The sequence below is a fragment of the Oryza sativa genome, chromosome 1 (assembly GCF_034140825.1).
Source record: "Oryza sativa Japonica Group chromosome 1, ASM3414082v1".
Taxonomy (NCBI): Eukaryota; Viridiplantae; Streptophyta; class Magnoliopsida; order Poales; family Poaceae; genus Oryza; species Oryza sativa.
Genome location: NC_089035.1, coordinates 15,476,910 through 15,492,275, shown reverse-complemented (window position 1 = coordinate 15,492,275; position 15,366 = coordinate 15,476,910). Strand labels below are relative to the sequence as shown.

The following is a 15,366-nucleotide window of genomic DNA, read 5'->3' as shown; positions in this document are numbered from 1 at the left end:
TATAGGTCGCCAAGGTCCATAGCGACCACGTTTCCTTGGAACTAGACATACCTGCACCTGAGGGGATTGAACTTCTCGGTGATGCAGTGAATCAGTTTATCTTGTGGCACCGCAGAGACATAATCCTAACCGCGGCCGTTCCAGCAGCAGGATCTTCAACTCCATCCTCATCGCAGGCAAGGACAGCTGCCGCTCCTGCACCACCGTCGCCTCCTGAACCACCGTCACCTCGACATCCGGCGTCACCACCACTGCTTAGGTCACCGCCTCACCAACCTAAACCACTACCCTCCCCTTATCAATAGCCTGCTCTCCCGGCCCCGCAACCAGTTCAAGCCTCTCCCACCTCCCTAGCTAAACAGCATGCTCCCCCGGCTCCGCCCTCAGTTCAAGCCTCTCCACCTACACCCCAATCTGCTCTGGTAGAACAAGTGCACATACCAGAAGGTACCACATCCGAACCGAAGTCTAATCCTTTGGAACCTCGTCGTATAATTCCAAAGTTGATATCCACATACGACCCAAAGGAGATTGAAAAGGATAAGGAGAAGTTCATGTTTTCAGCTTTCAGGAATTCTGAGAAGAGAAAAGAACTTGCTCACATCTTGTCAGACTCCTAGAAGTCAGTATTAGCAGCCCAAGATGAAGTGCAATCCTGGTTATCTGCTGATGTGCTTGACACTTATGAGTATGGCAAAGCCATTCTTGCCAACTTATCTTATGAACAAGCTACCATGGGAAATGAGGGTAATGCACGAATGGTATATGAAGGCATCTAGGAAAGGTCTCAGTTTCATAAGCGTCGCCATCCCGGAAGGCGCTTTCATGAGTGGTCCTAATGGGATATTTTTTATCTCTTTCCGAGACCTTTACGCCCTCTACAAGCTAGATAAAATGGACGTTAATCTCGTTGCGGCGTTCTGTCTGTAAGTCTGAACTCTTTATTACATGTTACACGTATCATTCCAAACAAATAAACCAAATCCCATTTCTTCTTTGTTCATTGTACAGTATGCAATTCCACGAAGCTGATAGAACTGGAGCAAAGGTTGGATACGTCGATCCAACAAGAATATGCAAAACACAACACACCGTAGAGCTGAGAGAGGACTGCGAGCAATTGGTTGGCAAGACCCCTGAAGAAAAGGAAGAATATGTGAAGACATTGCACAAGAGGAAGAAGCTAGAAGTAGCAACATACTTGGCAATAGCAATGTTGGCGCACACCGACAAAGATTTCTTAATGGCCCCCTACGCGTTCACGTAAGCTTTCTCTTCTTTTTGTTTAATTAATTTATCTTCTTCGGAATTTTCTGTCTCCAATAAGCCTATCTTATATGCAGAGACAACTACATATTATTCCTTGTATATCAGAAAGACCAATTGATCATATCATTGGACCCCGCACACTATGACAAGGAGACATTTATGGAATTCCTCACTATTTTGAATTTGTAAGTGATAAACATTTCATTAATATAAATTGTTTAGGTCGATCGCCAGTCTTCTAACTACTGATAAAACAATTGTTTTCTTCAAACAGAGCACACAAGTACTACTGCAAAAGAGGTGGACCAGTACATATTCCATCCCAGAAGAAGTTATCCGTCAGGACTAGCTAGCCGGTACTATCAAATCTATACCAATACAACTAATTATCGAACAATACATATATACTAAATTATATCTACTGAGATCGGTCCCCCATAATTATATCGCAGTGCTACAAACAACCACCAGGAACCAACTTGTGCGGTTATTACGTGTGTGAGATGCTCAGAGTAAATGGGAGGTACAAAACAATCGGTAACCGAGTAAGTAAACGAACTCTTCTCTACACAGAAACCCATCTAGCACACACTTCTCATTGAGTACCATTTTATTTTCCTTTCTGTGCGTAGATCCCCGAAATCCCATATATTGCACAACGATTCAACGACACTACGATCTTGAACGTGGCCGCTGACCTCTACCGATTCATCCGCGCGATGTCTGCAATACAAGAGGTCTCTTCTATGACAACCAGAGTGAACTCGCAATGGACAACAAATTTAAACCTCTCAGAGAGTGGGAGAAAGAACATATGCAATGACATGTACACTACTTATACATATGATGAAAAAACTGTGGCACCTGTATTATATATTTCGTATGTAAATTACGATTGAATTTATGGTTATGTATTACATGTTTGTTACTGCGGCACTTGTCTTACTATTCCGAAATATGATAATAAATCCCTCAATAATTTAATATTAATTACGAGACACACCTCACTAAAAGGCTAGAATAAATATTATTTGAGCTATTCGGAAATTGAATTTCGCATACGGTCTACTTAAGACGGCCGCATGCGAAAATAGATCTTCGCATGCGGTCTTGTTAAGTCGACCGCATGGGAAAATATATCTTCGCATGCGGCTTCTTAAATGGACCATAAAGATCTATTTTCGCATGCGGCCGTCTTAAGTGACCGCATGCGAAGATCGATCTTCGCATGCGGCTGGGCCGGCTGCATGCACAAATGGTGATCTTTGCAGACCATTTCGCGCATGCGGGCCGGCCAACCGCATGTGAAGATCGATTCCGCCCGTATGCAAAAACGCTTTCTGTAGTAGTGTGGCCTCGCCGTGCCCATCTCCTCTCCCTCCTCCGCCGGACGTCCCCGTCGCCACCATCGGTGGCAGTCGTCTCTGTCCAGCCAATCATTGCATGTCTTGTCTCAAAATTCTCAGGTTGGATCAGAACACCTTACGTAAGATAGAGATTAAAGTCACATGATATGTGACCTTACTTGATGTTACAAAGGAGTACAAGAGAGGTTCTATAGTTGGGTTAGATGTTGACTCAGAAGAATACTCTGTCATTGAGATGGAGTGCGACATGTCAGCCTATCTGTCTATACTTTCTACATAGTTGGTACCCACTAAAGCTAAAGCTCAACATACAAGCATGCCACATCATCACCCACTAGCAATTGCTATTCTAGCCCATTTAAAATCCTATACAAGCATGCCACATCTTCACTCACTAGCAATTGCTTTTCTAACCTATTTTAAATCCCATGCAAACATGGCATATCATCTACAATATTATATTATAGAGATCAACCAGTATGTGTCAAATCATCTTCCTCACATTATTTTCTCAATATTTCAACTTTCATCATTTCGACAATATTTAACATATACTCATCCGTGAATCCCGCAGCAAAGCGTGGGGTATCACCTAGTTATGAATGGGGGAGCTACCAGGAAGCTAGCTTTTGGTATAATAAAAATGGGTAGACTGTAAAGCTTACTAGTGATGCTGAGGCCGAGTTTAGTTCTCAAATTTTTCTTTAAATTTTTAACTTTTTCATCACATCAAAACTTTCCTACACACATAGAAGTTTTTTCTTCAAACTTCCAGTTTTAGTCAAACTTCCAATTTTAGCGTGGAATTAAACACAGCCTGAGTTGCTTAGCCTACAACGGTGTACAAGAATTTTGAAGTTTGGCATGATAGTTGATAGGTCTGACCGTCTGACCACATTAATGTCAGCCTATTATGAATAGGGGAGCTACCGCTTTTGGTATAATAAAAATGGGCAGACTGTAAAGCTTATTTCCAAGTCCACATGTACATTGCAAGGAGAATGATTTTAGAGAGCAATTAATGGGAAATACTTGAAGAAATACTTCTCCAGTGTTTGGCAAGATGCTTAGGAAGTTATATGGCCGGTAATTGGATTATCACTCTAAGACCAACAGAGGCGCTGACCCACCTACTACAAACTGTTAGTAGGAGTCCGCGCTTCCCCACTACCGCAGGTCCCCTCGCCGCCGTCGTTGCCACAAGGAGGACACGGCTTCAGCTCTAACGGGCGCCACATCCGCACTACCCCCGCCGTGGCGCCACCACTACCACAAGGGGAGGGAGAAAAAGAAGGGAGAGGGCACCGATGACGACTCTGACGGGTGCCACGCGCGCGGCGCCCGTGTGAGTGTGCACAAGTGCGAGGAGACGGTGATGACGCGCGGGGGAGGCGGCAGTGCACGGGGGGAGATTGGAGATGGTGGTTTTTTTTCGGAAAAGCCCCTTTGTTTTTCATGTTTACAGTGCTATCCCTATAAGCGGAATTTTATCTTCTTCGCATTGTATTTCTCTAAAAGACAAGGAGTTTCCAGATAAATTACAACGGGGCGTCAAGCGTGACATATGAGATATTACGTGCAAACGTGCGGAGCTTTTTGCGAAACAGCCAAACACGTGCAAATCTCCTCGAGAATGCAAAAAAAAAAATTCAAAAAACGAAGAAAATCAATGAGGGTAGGATGGTTATCAGCTCTCCTATTCAGAATAAATCTATTTTGCCTCCTTAATCTCTTGCTCTCGATTGAATTGCATCCCTCAACCGTAAACCGGGTATAATGCCTCCTCCATCTTACAAAACCAATGCAAATTGATTCCTAAGGAGTTTTTCTAGATGGTTTTATTCTACGTGGCGCTTAGGTGGCATTCTAGATAGAAATAATACTCCCCCCGTTTCAAAATATAAGGCACAATTACTTTATAAAGTTGTTTCATAATATGAGGTGTGCATGCATGCATGTAATTAATTATCACATTCTCTCCCCTAAATTATTATTATTTTAAATCCTACACTCACAATATCTTTAATTCTATTGGTTGCATGCATTGTATTAGTTGGAATGATTCATAACAATGATGTGATATTAATTATTTCTGAGTTTTTGGATTAAGGGTGGTTGTGCACCATATTTTGGAATGAAGGGAGTAATAATAATAATAGTGGGTCCCATATTCCGTGAAACATCTTCCTCCCTCCGTTTTCATCCACACCCCTCCATAGCCCCGAGTCAGCGACTCCGGTGAGTTTGTGGCACTGCTGGTGGCGGCTGCCTCATTGCCGTCTCCTTTCTCAACACGTTGACACGTTGTGGCGCAGGCCATCCTTGCCATCATCCCACCGCAGCGTGCCTCACCCTGCCACCGCAATCTCCTTCCTCACACGTGACCCTGCCACTGCTGTCGCCGTCGATGCGGCGGTTCAGTTGGCTCCGTCGCCCCTGTTTTAAATCGTTTATTGTTTTCAATATCCAATCAAACCATCATACTCTACTGAAAATATATGAAAAAGTGTTCAATATTGAATATATTTAGGTTATTTACTTTTGTAGCAGTGCTGTTATGAAGACTTACTTCCCTATAACATTGTTATATAGTTACTTTTAATACCACGAAGAGTTGCTTCTATCTAGCAGTTTAGTTATTTCTAACACCATAAAAGGTTAGTTCTGTTTTCCAGTTAATTTCCTCTAGGAGTGTACCAACTTTTAATATTATGAAGAATTACTTTTAATACTATGAATAGTTACTTCTATTTTCTAAAGAGTTACTTCCTATATAAAATAAATTACTTTTATCGAAAACAATAATCTATATATATGTATACACATATGGTTTACCTTGGATAAAAAAGTCATGTATTTACTTGTGTCATGGTTATGGATGCTACATACCTAATAATAGTTGACTAAACTCGGCATGGCCCATCACATACCATGTCTTATACGGAATCATACCTCGTATATAGAAGGAGTTCCGGATAAGGAAAGACAAATAGAGTTCTATATAGAAATGACAAGGACTACGTGGATTGTATCCATATTGGTCTCCCTAATTCTACTTGGACAAAGGGACATCTATGAGTATAAATACAAGACCCCCTAGAAGGATAGGGGACAAGCCACAAGATCAACAAGACACAATATATACACAAGCCAACACACATCGCCAGATCTCAACATCAGAGATTAGCCTAGACATACCTCATCTGGTGCCTACGGAGGCCGCCAAAAAGGATCTAGCACCATCTCTGATCTCGATGAGTTCATATTCGAGGAGGAAAATTACCCTGTCGTTGACTACGAGTTGGTTATCCATGCCGCCAAGTCGACGACAACTAGATAGGTTATCCCGAATTATGTACTTGTGTGATCCATATGAGTAAGGAGCAACACCGGTTTCGGCCAATAAGAGTAGGGCTATTACCTGTCAAATAAGGGGCCTGAACCTGTATAAAATCCATGTCTCCATCTCTTTTACCTCAATCTCACATATACCTTGGTATCAACAATCCCCATACTATGCAAATACCGTAGTCACGATCTCAAACGTCGACAACTTGTGAATCTACACTTTACCTATGAAGATATTTCTTTTAACACATATATGTAATTACTTCTAATGTTATAAAAAGTTACTTCCACTATAGAGCTTAGTTATTTCTACCATTTGACTAAATTATTTTTAAATATTTCAATAGTTTACTCATTTTATCATATATTTTGAGTAGAACAGACCTTAAAAAATAATATATGGTTTGAAATATATAAGTCACCAAAAATTTTAAATATACTAGTACTACATAGTTACGAAAACTCACATTTGACTCTAAGATCAAAAACGTGGAGATAAATTTAGTACTACGTACCCGCGTATGTGATACTTTCATCGGACGATTTTAGCGGGCGTCGTGCCGTAAGACGAAACTGCACTTTCGATTTACATTTCCCATAATATTTCATATTAAAATTTGAAAGTTCAAATAGATAAATTTTCTTTACTACTATGGGTGAAAACTTAGCCCGATCTTGGCTGGGCTGGCAACGGAGGCGTTTTCGAGCGTCGGATTCCCTCTTGAGGGAGTTGTCGTGTCGTCCCAACATCCCTATGACGTCTGCCAGGTGAAACCCAGTCTCGGTTCTCATTTGAGACCGCGATGGACGGCGGCGGCGATGCTTCTGTTGATCCACTCTCTGGAGACGTCGTCTAGGTAACCCCTCGCCGAAACTTCCTAGACAACTGGAGCAAGCTAGCTGTAAATTCCGGTCCTCTTGTGTCGGTGCTATAGTGCTGGCCAAATGGGCCGGGCCAAGGCGTGCCGACCCGAGCACGGCACCACTGCAGCCGATCTAGGCACGACACCACTGTAGCCAGCCCAGGCACGACACGGCACACCCGCTCGTGGGCCGTGCCGTGCTTGGCTGATGTCTAAGCCCATGGGCCGGCACAGCTCAAGTACGAGCACGACCCGTTGGCCCACCAAAATTTTCCCTATTTTTTTCATATATTTTGTCTATTTTCTCCGATTTTTTCTCATTTTCTCCCAATTTTTCCATATATTATTTTCTATTTCCCACTACTTTTCGTCATTTTTCTAATATTTTCACATATTTTCCTTTTTTCCCTTTAATTTTCCTTTTTCATATTTTTTTTTCACATTTTTTATTTAGTTTTCGGTCTCATATTCAAATTTTGTGGGCCAAACGTGCTAATGGGCCTACACCGGCCCGTGTGTTATATTTGGGCTCGTGCCGTGCCCGTGGTCTTCCTGAGCCGTGCTTAGGCCGAGGCCTTAGCATGTGGGCCGGCACGAGCACGGCACGGCCTGTTACAGGAGCCGTGCCTTAACGGGCCGTGCCGCCCGTTTGGCCAAGTATATGACGCCCTAACTTATAAGTTGACCATGTCGAATGGTCTAGAGGGAGAACGGTTTTATCTTCTTTTTTACACTCTTTCCCTTAATCCTAAAGTTGTAAATAGAGTACAGTTCTGTGTTAGTTTTGGACGATCCCGACTATAGTCTTTTGTTGGTCTAGCGGCGGTCGGTCTGATACTAGCTTTCTCCTGGGTCTATGTATTGGAGCTGTCAGTGTGTAGGTGGAGATTATTTTTTTTTTCTGATTACGAGCTTACAAGGTTGTAATATTGTAATTTTTTTAATGCTCTGTCAATATGTAGCATTGTCTGTTGCGAGTCGATAAAAAACAAAAAACTGCGTAATTTTCTTCCGCCGCGTCCAGCATGGCAGCCGCGGCGCCCTCGTCGGCGCGGCGAATGTCGCACACGCAGTTCATCGAGCTCCTCCGCCGGCGCGCCTCCTGCCCTCGCCACGGCGAGGCCCTCCACGCCTGGGCGCTCAAGTCCGGCGCCGCCTCCCACGCGCCCGTCGCCAACTCCCTCATCAACTTCTACTCCTCGCTCCCCCGGCCCCTCCTCGCCGCCGCCTTCGCGGTGTTCGACGATATCCCTCCCGCCGCCCGCGACGTCACCTCCTGGAACTCCCTCCTCAACCCGCTCTCCGGCCACCGCCCGCTCGACGCGCTCTCCCGCTTCCGCTCCATGCTCTCCTCCTCCACCGTCCTTCCGTCGCCCCATTCCTTCGCTGCCGCCTTCACCGCCGCCGCCCGTGCGGCCTCCGCGCCCGCCGGCACCGCGGCCCACGCTCTCGCTTGCAAGATCCCCTCTGCCGTATCCAATGTGTACGTGTGCACCAGCCTGCTCAACATGTACTGTAAGCTGGGCATTGTTTCTGATGCTCGCAGAGTGTTCGACGGAATGCCTCAGCGCAACTCATTTTCCTGGTCCACCATGGTGGCAGGTTATGCTGCAGAGAAATGCTCCGAGGAGGCATTCGATCTCTTCCGACTAATGCTCGAAGAGTGCCCTTCTGAGAAAAGCGAGTTTGTTGCCACAGCAGTTCTCAGCGCAGTTAGTGTGCCATTGGGTTTGCTGATGGGGGAGCAGATGCATGGACTGATTGTGAAGGATGGGTTGCTGGATTTTGTATCTGTGGAAAACTCGCTTGTCACGATGTATGCGAAGGCTGGGTGTATGGGTGCTGCGTTTCATGTGTTTGAGTCATCGAGGGAGAGGAATTCGATCACTTGGTCGGCGATGATTACTGGGTATGCACAAAATGGTGAGGCAGACAGTGCAGTTAGTATGTTCTCACAGATGCATGCTGCTGGGTTCACACCAACAGAGTTCACTTTTGTTGGGGTTCTCAATGCAAGTAGTGATTTGGGAGCATTGGCAGTAGGGAAGCAAGCCCACGGTTTGATGGTGAAGCTTGGGTTTGAGGTTCAGATATATGTGAAGAGTGCACTGGTGGACATGTATGCAAAATGTGGTTGTATTGCTGACGCAAAAGAAGGGTTTGATCAGTTGTACGAGGTTGACATTGTCCTTTGGACAGCGATGGTTTCTGGGCATGTGCAGAATGGGGAGCACGAGGAAGCCCTGACATTGTATGCCAGGATGGACAAGGAAGGTATCATCCCCAGTAAATCGACTATAGCTAGTGGTCTGAGAGCATGTGCTGGCATTGCAGCACTGGAACCAGGGAAACAATTGCACACGCAAATCGTGAAATATGGGTTAGGTTTGGGGGCCCCTGTTGGAAGTGCCTTGTCTACGATGTATTCAAAGTGTGGGAACCTTGAAGATGGCATGTCTGTCTTCAGAAGGATTCCTGATAGGGATGTTATTGCATGGAACTCAATCATTTCTGGTTTTTCACAAAATGGGTGTGGCAATGGTGCACTGGATCTTTTTGAAGAAATGAAGATGGAGGGCACTATACCTGATAATATAACATTCATTAATATATTGTGTGCTTGCAGTCATATGGGTCTAGTTGACAGAGGATGGGAATATTTTAGTTTAATGACAAAAGATTATGGTTTAACTCCTAGGCTGGATCACTATGCTTGCATGGTTGATATTCTTAGCCGAGCAGGGATGCTTAAGGAAGCAAAGGATTTCATAGAGTCCATTACTATTGACCACGGAACATGTTTGTGGCGTATAGTACTAGGAGCATGTCGCTCTTTGCGAGATTTTGATGTCGGAGCATATGCTGGTGAACGGTTGATGGAGTTAGGTACCGGAGATTCCTCAGCATATATATTGCTGTCAAACATCTATGCTTCCCAGAGAAAATGGAATGATGTTGAAAGGGTGAGGCATTTGATGAGACTTCGAGGAGTTAACAAAGATCCTGGATGTAGCTGGGTTGAGCTTAACAGCCGAGTTCATGTGTTTGTAGTTGGCGAACAGCAGCATCCTGAAGCAGAAAATATAAATGCACAGCTGAGAAGGCTAGCTAAACACATGAAGGATGAAGGTTACCACTCATCATCTAAGTTATCGTTTGATGAAGAGCTGGGTCCATTGGCAGAATCTCATGAAGAAGATCAACTGGAATGGATATCTGCAGCTTATAGCTGACTTTGTAAAGGATATGAAAAGTAAGTACTAATTGTTTTTACTGGAAAGTCAGAGGATAAAAGAAAAACTGAGATATAAAAAGTTTGTTGCAGTACTTTTGGCATCTATTAGATTATCTAACTCAGTGTCAATGCCAGTAGGAATTATTCATGTTCCCCTTCTGTTATGGTATCACAGAAGTGCTGGTTCTGTTGTGCATTTTTTCCCTATATTGTAAACTATCTAACCTTAACTTTTTCACATATATTTCATTTAGACTGCCGTACTAGAAAAAAATGTGATTTAAATTACAACCCTATGAAATGTTACCATTTGAAATTTTGAATTACGAAGTTCAAAAATGATCACCACACAATTTTCGTTGCAGCAGTAGAGCCCTTCTTATTATTAGTATTATACTTTCCTTGGGTTTGTGTGGCTTGATTTGGGTCTCATCTTCAGCGTATCTCAACTTGCTTGTGAGTAAGTGGCAGAGCCAGGAATTTTACTCTATTTTATTTTTGGAGAGGAAAGGGGTGGGTTTGGGGGGGGGGGGGGGGGGGTAGCACTTGATACAGGGCTACATGTGTCATGGTGTTAGGTGCATTGCCTTTGAACCTTTCCATGCTTCAGAATGACGGATAGATGGGAAATTAGGGATCTTTTCGATGGCTTGATGCGGTTAGCTGGCTGTGATAGCCAGATGCCTCAATGGTTGGATTGCCACAGTGGGATGACAATATGGCCTTTGTTTTTTCTTCCATTGGCTTCTCTTGACTCCTGTTTGAGTATATTTATACAATATGGTTATGTAATTGGCATACTAGCGAAAGTTCTGAGGATTCAGATGTACCCCTGTGGCCCTGTACTGTACACCACGCTACTAACACCACTGGAGTAAGGTGGTTGTTGTAGAGCCCTTCTTACTCACGTACTATGTGCTTCTGAATTTTACTGCAATTTGTGTAACTGACATGATAACGCAACCTGTTCACACGTACCACATGTGTTTGTGTGCAAAAAAATTGATGCAGAAGCTGTCTTTGTATAACATTTTTTAGCTTTGTTCCCTTTGCTCATGCATATTAGAAAGTTTAATCATTTTAATCATTGTACTTGAAAACTCCATTAAAATGTCTAATTGTAAATATGCCACTACTATTGTGGTGTGGCTGTCTAAGTGAGAGATTTCCATTGTAATAAAAGAAATTCTGATTTATCCTATGTGATTTTACATGAAAACATAATTTCAGAATTTTATGATAATAAGATGACTAGCCTGTATGCAATTTGCAATTTACATTGCTGTTTCGGTGTTTCCTATTCTAAATGTTGTTATTGTGCTAGTCTTGAGTTGTTTTTCTCATTACTGTGGTTGTCTATTGATATGCAGGCCCAAGAATCAGCAAAACTTATAAAGACAGCTTAATTCGGCAGCCATCTCTACATGTTTGACAAGTTCTTCATATGTGCCCAAACTACCAAAGTATGAATTAGCATAGCATAAAGAAGATTTCAGTTAGTTTTCTTACATCTCTATTTAGGAGTGCTAACCATGATTTTCTGCTTTTTCCTATATTACATAACTTCATGCTGTCTTAATCCATCAGCTCTGGTGTGTACACCAGGAATGAAGAATGATGGCGACTTTTTGATTAGCTGAATGGGAAGGCTAACCATATGCCTTGTAACACCTAAGGAACTTGTTGAGCAACTTGAACACAACTTCGCTATGTGGTTACCACTACTATTTCCATAGTGGTTGGAAACTTGAAATCCATATGAGTCATGTGTTGAAACCAAGATGATACCAGCATAATGACTTCCAATGGTCACGCTGCAGAGCTGCATCACAAAATTACAGCGAGACATTGGATGATGTCCCACAAAATTGCACCTGAAAAATGGGAAGGTCTTACTGCAGATCGTGATGCTTTACTTCGGAGTTCAATTTTCCTCAGTGAAAATAGGTGGCTTTGTAGGCTATATTTTGGTGAAGCAGGACCATAATGTAAATAGCAATTCAGTGGCAGTTATAGACAAAAATCTGCAAGTGGAAAATTGACCTGGTACCTTGGGCCAGACACTAGGCAGTAGGTGTCATACCAAGGAAAATTTCTGTTTTACCAGTTCCTAGTTATATCGTGTCCAGTCAGCATATTGTCAGCTTTTGTCAGCTTTCACAAGTGAGGAATATATGACACATAATTAGTATGGTGCCACTGAAACATTTTAGCAAATAACACTATGCCAGCCTGCTCTATAGATACTACAGGTAGTACCAGAGATATCTGTTTGATGCTTTTGTCATTGGTCATCGCCACTGTACCATCAATCTGATCTGTCATATTCTACAGAAGGGGGCAGTCTGATTGGCCAATGCACACTGCATTATTCTTTTCAAGAGACTACGTCCATGCATATCTATTCATGGGTGCCTCAAGAACAATCTATTCCCACCCCATCTACTCTTATTGTAAGTTTTGTAAGTTATCCTTGAACTTCTCAATATTAAGAAACAACAAAATCTAAATAGATAGCCACACATAAAATCAAATTAAGGTGAATATTCCATATAGAAAAGATATGGTTAATTTATGTTAGGCAATATGATAATATATTTTATTCTATTCGAGTATTCGGAGCAGGGCATTTAGTTATTTTGCTAAAATATTTGCAGGCTAACTGTCAAGCATGCGGGCTGCCTGTACCTGAGAGGATGTGCTGGGTTTTTGTTTCGGTTTGTTTCAGAGGGAAGCTAATCTGTCAGTTGTTTGTGGCCCAGTGCCGGATGAGCATTGACGTGCCTTGAAGCATGAGTTCGCTCTGAGATGACTGTAGTGCTATTTCATGAATAAAGCTCCTGCTTACCGGTTTTGGGAAGAAAAAGGGTGCTGAGGCATACTGGTTCCATGGTTTGAACTGATTTCTGAAAATTCAACCCGTACACTAAATCTCACTGGAAGGGCCATTGGGGGTGCATGACTTGCTAATGCTAGCATGCCGCACAGTATGGAGAAATCTTGGTGGAGAGGACCACGGCCAGGTCTCTCTGTGTGACGTGGTGAATTGCTAGAGAATAATGAGGTCAAAAGTAGCACATGAAACTATGAAGTGAATGTTAACAGATAGCGAAAAGATCAACCAAAGTAAGGTAACTCGTTGAATGGTTCAATCTTATAGCCATTTGGAGTTAAAGGTTTCAACTGGTCCAATTCAAACTTCAAAACTTTGTTCAAATCAGTATCATGTACTTGAGTTCTGCACCAGCTGATAGGCCTCCGATGTGGTTTTCCTAACAATGAACTACAACAGTGGGAAAACACAGACAAGAATCAGATTGAAGTGAACCTCAGACTGTTCGTTGTTTGGATCTCACTGCATCGCGTATTCCCTTGCCATGTTGAATGAATTCCAGTCAAGAATCTGCTCTACCACGGTGCTACCTGCTATGAGGTAACCTGTATTATTCAACTAGAGCTTGTATAAATAATAGAAATGAAAATTACACTGTTTACACATACATGCCATCCTGGTACCAGTAATTTTGATTAATTTCTACAATTTTATGTTGGTGGATATTGTAAATTTATACAATATTATGAAGCTACATATGAAGATAAATTTTCTGATATACTTTTCACATGGCTAATGTTTACAATTTTATTGCAGCTACTGATCTATAGGGAGGCTGGTTTGGAAAGAAACAAATAATTAAGTTGAAGCTGGCAGAGGTTCAAGGAAGGCAAATCAGAAGGTTACTACTGTTCGTGATAGATCCACCACCCAAAAGTCGAGTGGCACCCAAATCTGGCGCAGAGGACAACGATGGATAGATTGGCCGCTCAGAGTTCTCTAAAAAAAAAAAAAAGGTTCCACCGCTCAGCAATGGAGGGCACTAGGAGTAATTGAGAAATGACATAGATGCAAAAATACTACAGTACTTATCTGTAATGTGTATGCAGGAGACTGAACGAGTATCAGTAATTCAGTATCGAAAGTTGTCAGCTGATGGAAATAGTGATTACTCCGTAATAAACATTATTCACGCTGCTGGTTTGTGGTTGTGGCTTCTCTGAAAAGTGAGGAATGAAATATGCAGGCGTTTTTTTTTGAGGGAAACCGAGAGATTTATATTACCAAACCAGCAGAATCGCTGGATACCAGCCGTTCCAGACCAGGCGGGCAGCCTGCCCAGGAAGACACGGTCTGGAGATTACAACCATACGCGGCAAGCTCATGTGCCACCTTATTACAACTCCGGGGCGAGTAGCTAACAGAGAAGGAATGAAAACAGCTCAAAATTATATGTTTAATCTCAAGAATCACTCCTCCTAAGGATGAAAGGTTAAAGGAATTATCCTGAATCGCATACCGAAGCATCATTGAGTCTGTTTCTAGCTCAATTCTGGACATACCCCTTTCACTCGCAGTCTTGATTGCAGCAGCACAGGCAACAACTTCAGCATGGAAGGCGTCTTGTAGATAAGCTGCCGGACCAGCTCCTGCCTGAAGGACTGCGCCAGTCTGATCCCTGATCACAAAACCCCATCCTCCCTGCTTCATGTTACTACTGTATGCTCCGTCGGTGTTGATTTTCACAAAGTTCAGGGGTGGCCGTCTCCAAACTGCACACTCTCCTGTTCTGGGGCTTTTTTCCTTTACATTCATCCTAACAAACTCTCCTGCCTGTGACATAATCAGGTGTGAGAGCTCAGCTGGGCTCCTTGGTATTCCTCCTTCTCTTACTTCATTCCTCTCTTTCCACCACTGCCAAAGGCAAACTATGGCACTTGTTCGTTCAATTTCCGGGCGACAGTAAATTGATTGTAACACATTCTTTCCTGACGTTTGCTGCTCTAGCATGGATCTCAACTCTTCTAGGTTTAAAGCTTGCCAAACTTTCTTCACTGGCTTGCACTTAAAGAAAAGATGTCCAGCATCTTCATTATACCGGCCACACATCACACATCTAGTATCGACATCCATACCTCGATGCTGCAGGTTAGCACGCAACGCCAGCGTGTTGTGGCACATTCTCCACAAGAAGTGTTTGATCTTTCCTGGAACACCCAGTTTCCAGAGCTTCTTCCAAAAATCATCATCCCCACTCTCCCAATTTGAGACCCCAGGGCATCCGTTTCTGCTAGCTCTTCTCTCCATCTCCCTTTGCACCTTGTAAGCTGATTTGACCGTGAAGCATCCTCTCGCATCAAAGTGCCACGCCAAAACATCCTCCATTTCAACATGCACAGGAATGGATTTAATAGCTGCGACGTCCTCTTCCCAAAAAGTTTGTGACAGCAA

General features: G+C 43.1%; 1 protein-coding gene across 4 annotated transcripts; it reads left to right on the top strand.

Moving 5' to 3' along the window:
• The first annotated feature begins 7,827 nt into the window (after nucleotides 1–7,827).
• On the top strand, nucleotides 7,828–14,154 carry LOC4325438 (pentatricopeptide repeat-containing protein At2g33680). Of its 4 annotated transcripts, XM_066307402.1 has the most exons (6): nucleotides 7,828–10,100; nucleotides 11,453–11,545; nucleotides 11,670–12,334; nucleotides 12,417–12,535; nucleotides 12,740–13,515; nucleotides 13,732–14,154. In XM_066307402.1, exon 1 carries the CDS (start codon nucleotides 7,873–7,875, stop codon nucleotides 10,078–10,080), a length of 2,208 nt encoding a protein of 735 aa, XP_066163499.1. In that variant the 5' UTR covers nucleotides 7,828–7,872; the 3' UTR covers nucleotides 10,081–10,100; nucleotides 11,453–11,545; nucleotides 11,670–12,334; nucleotides 12,417–12,535; nucleotides 12,740–13,515; nucleotides 13,732–14,154. The 4 variants fall into 4 exon arrangements, with proteins under 4 accessions (XP_066163499.1, XP_066163501.1, XP_015629709.1 ...); XM_066307404.1 differs by having other exon boundaries at nucleotides 11,696–12,535; XM_015774223.3 differs by having other exon boundaries at nucleotides 11,688–12,535.
• Nucleotides 14,155–15,366: the final 1,212 nt, after the last annotated feature.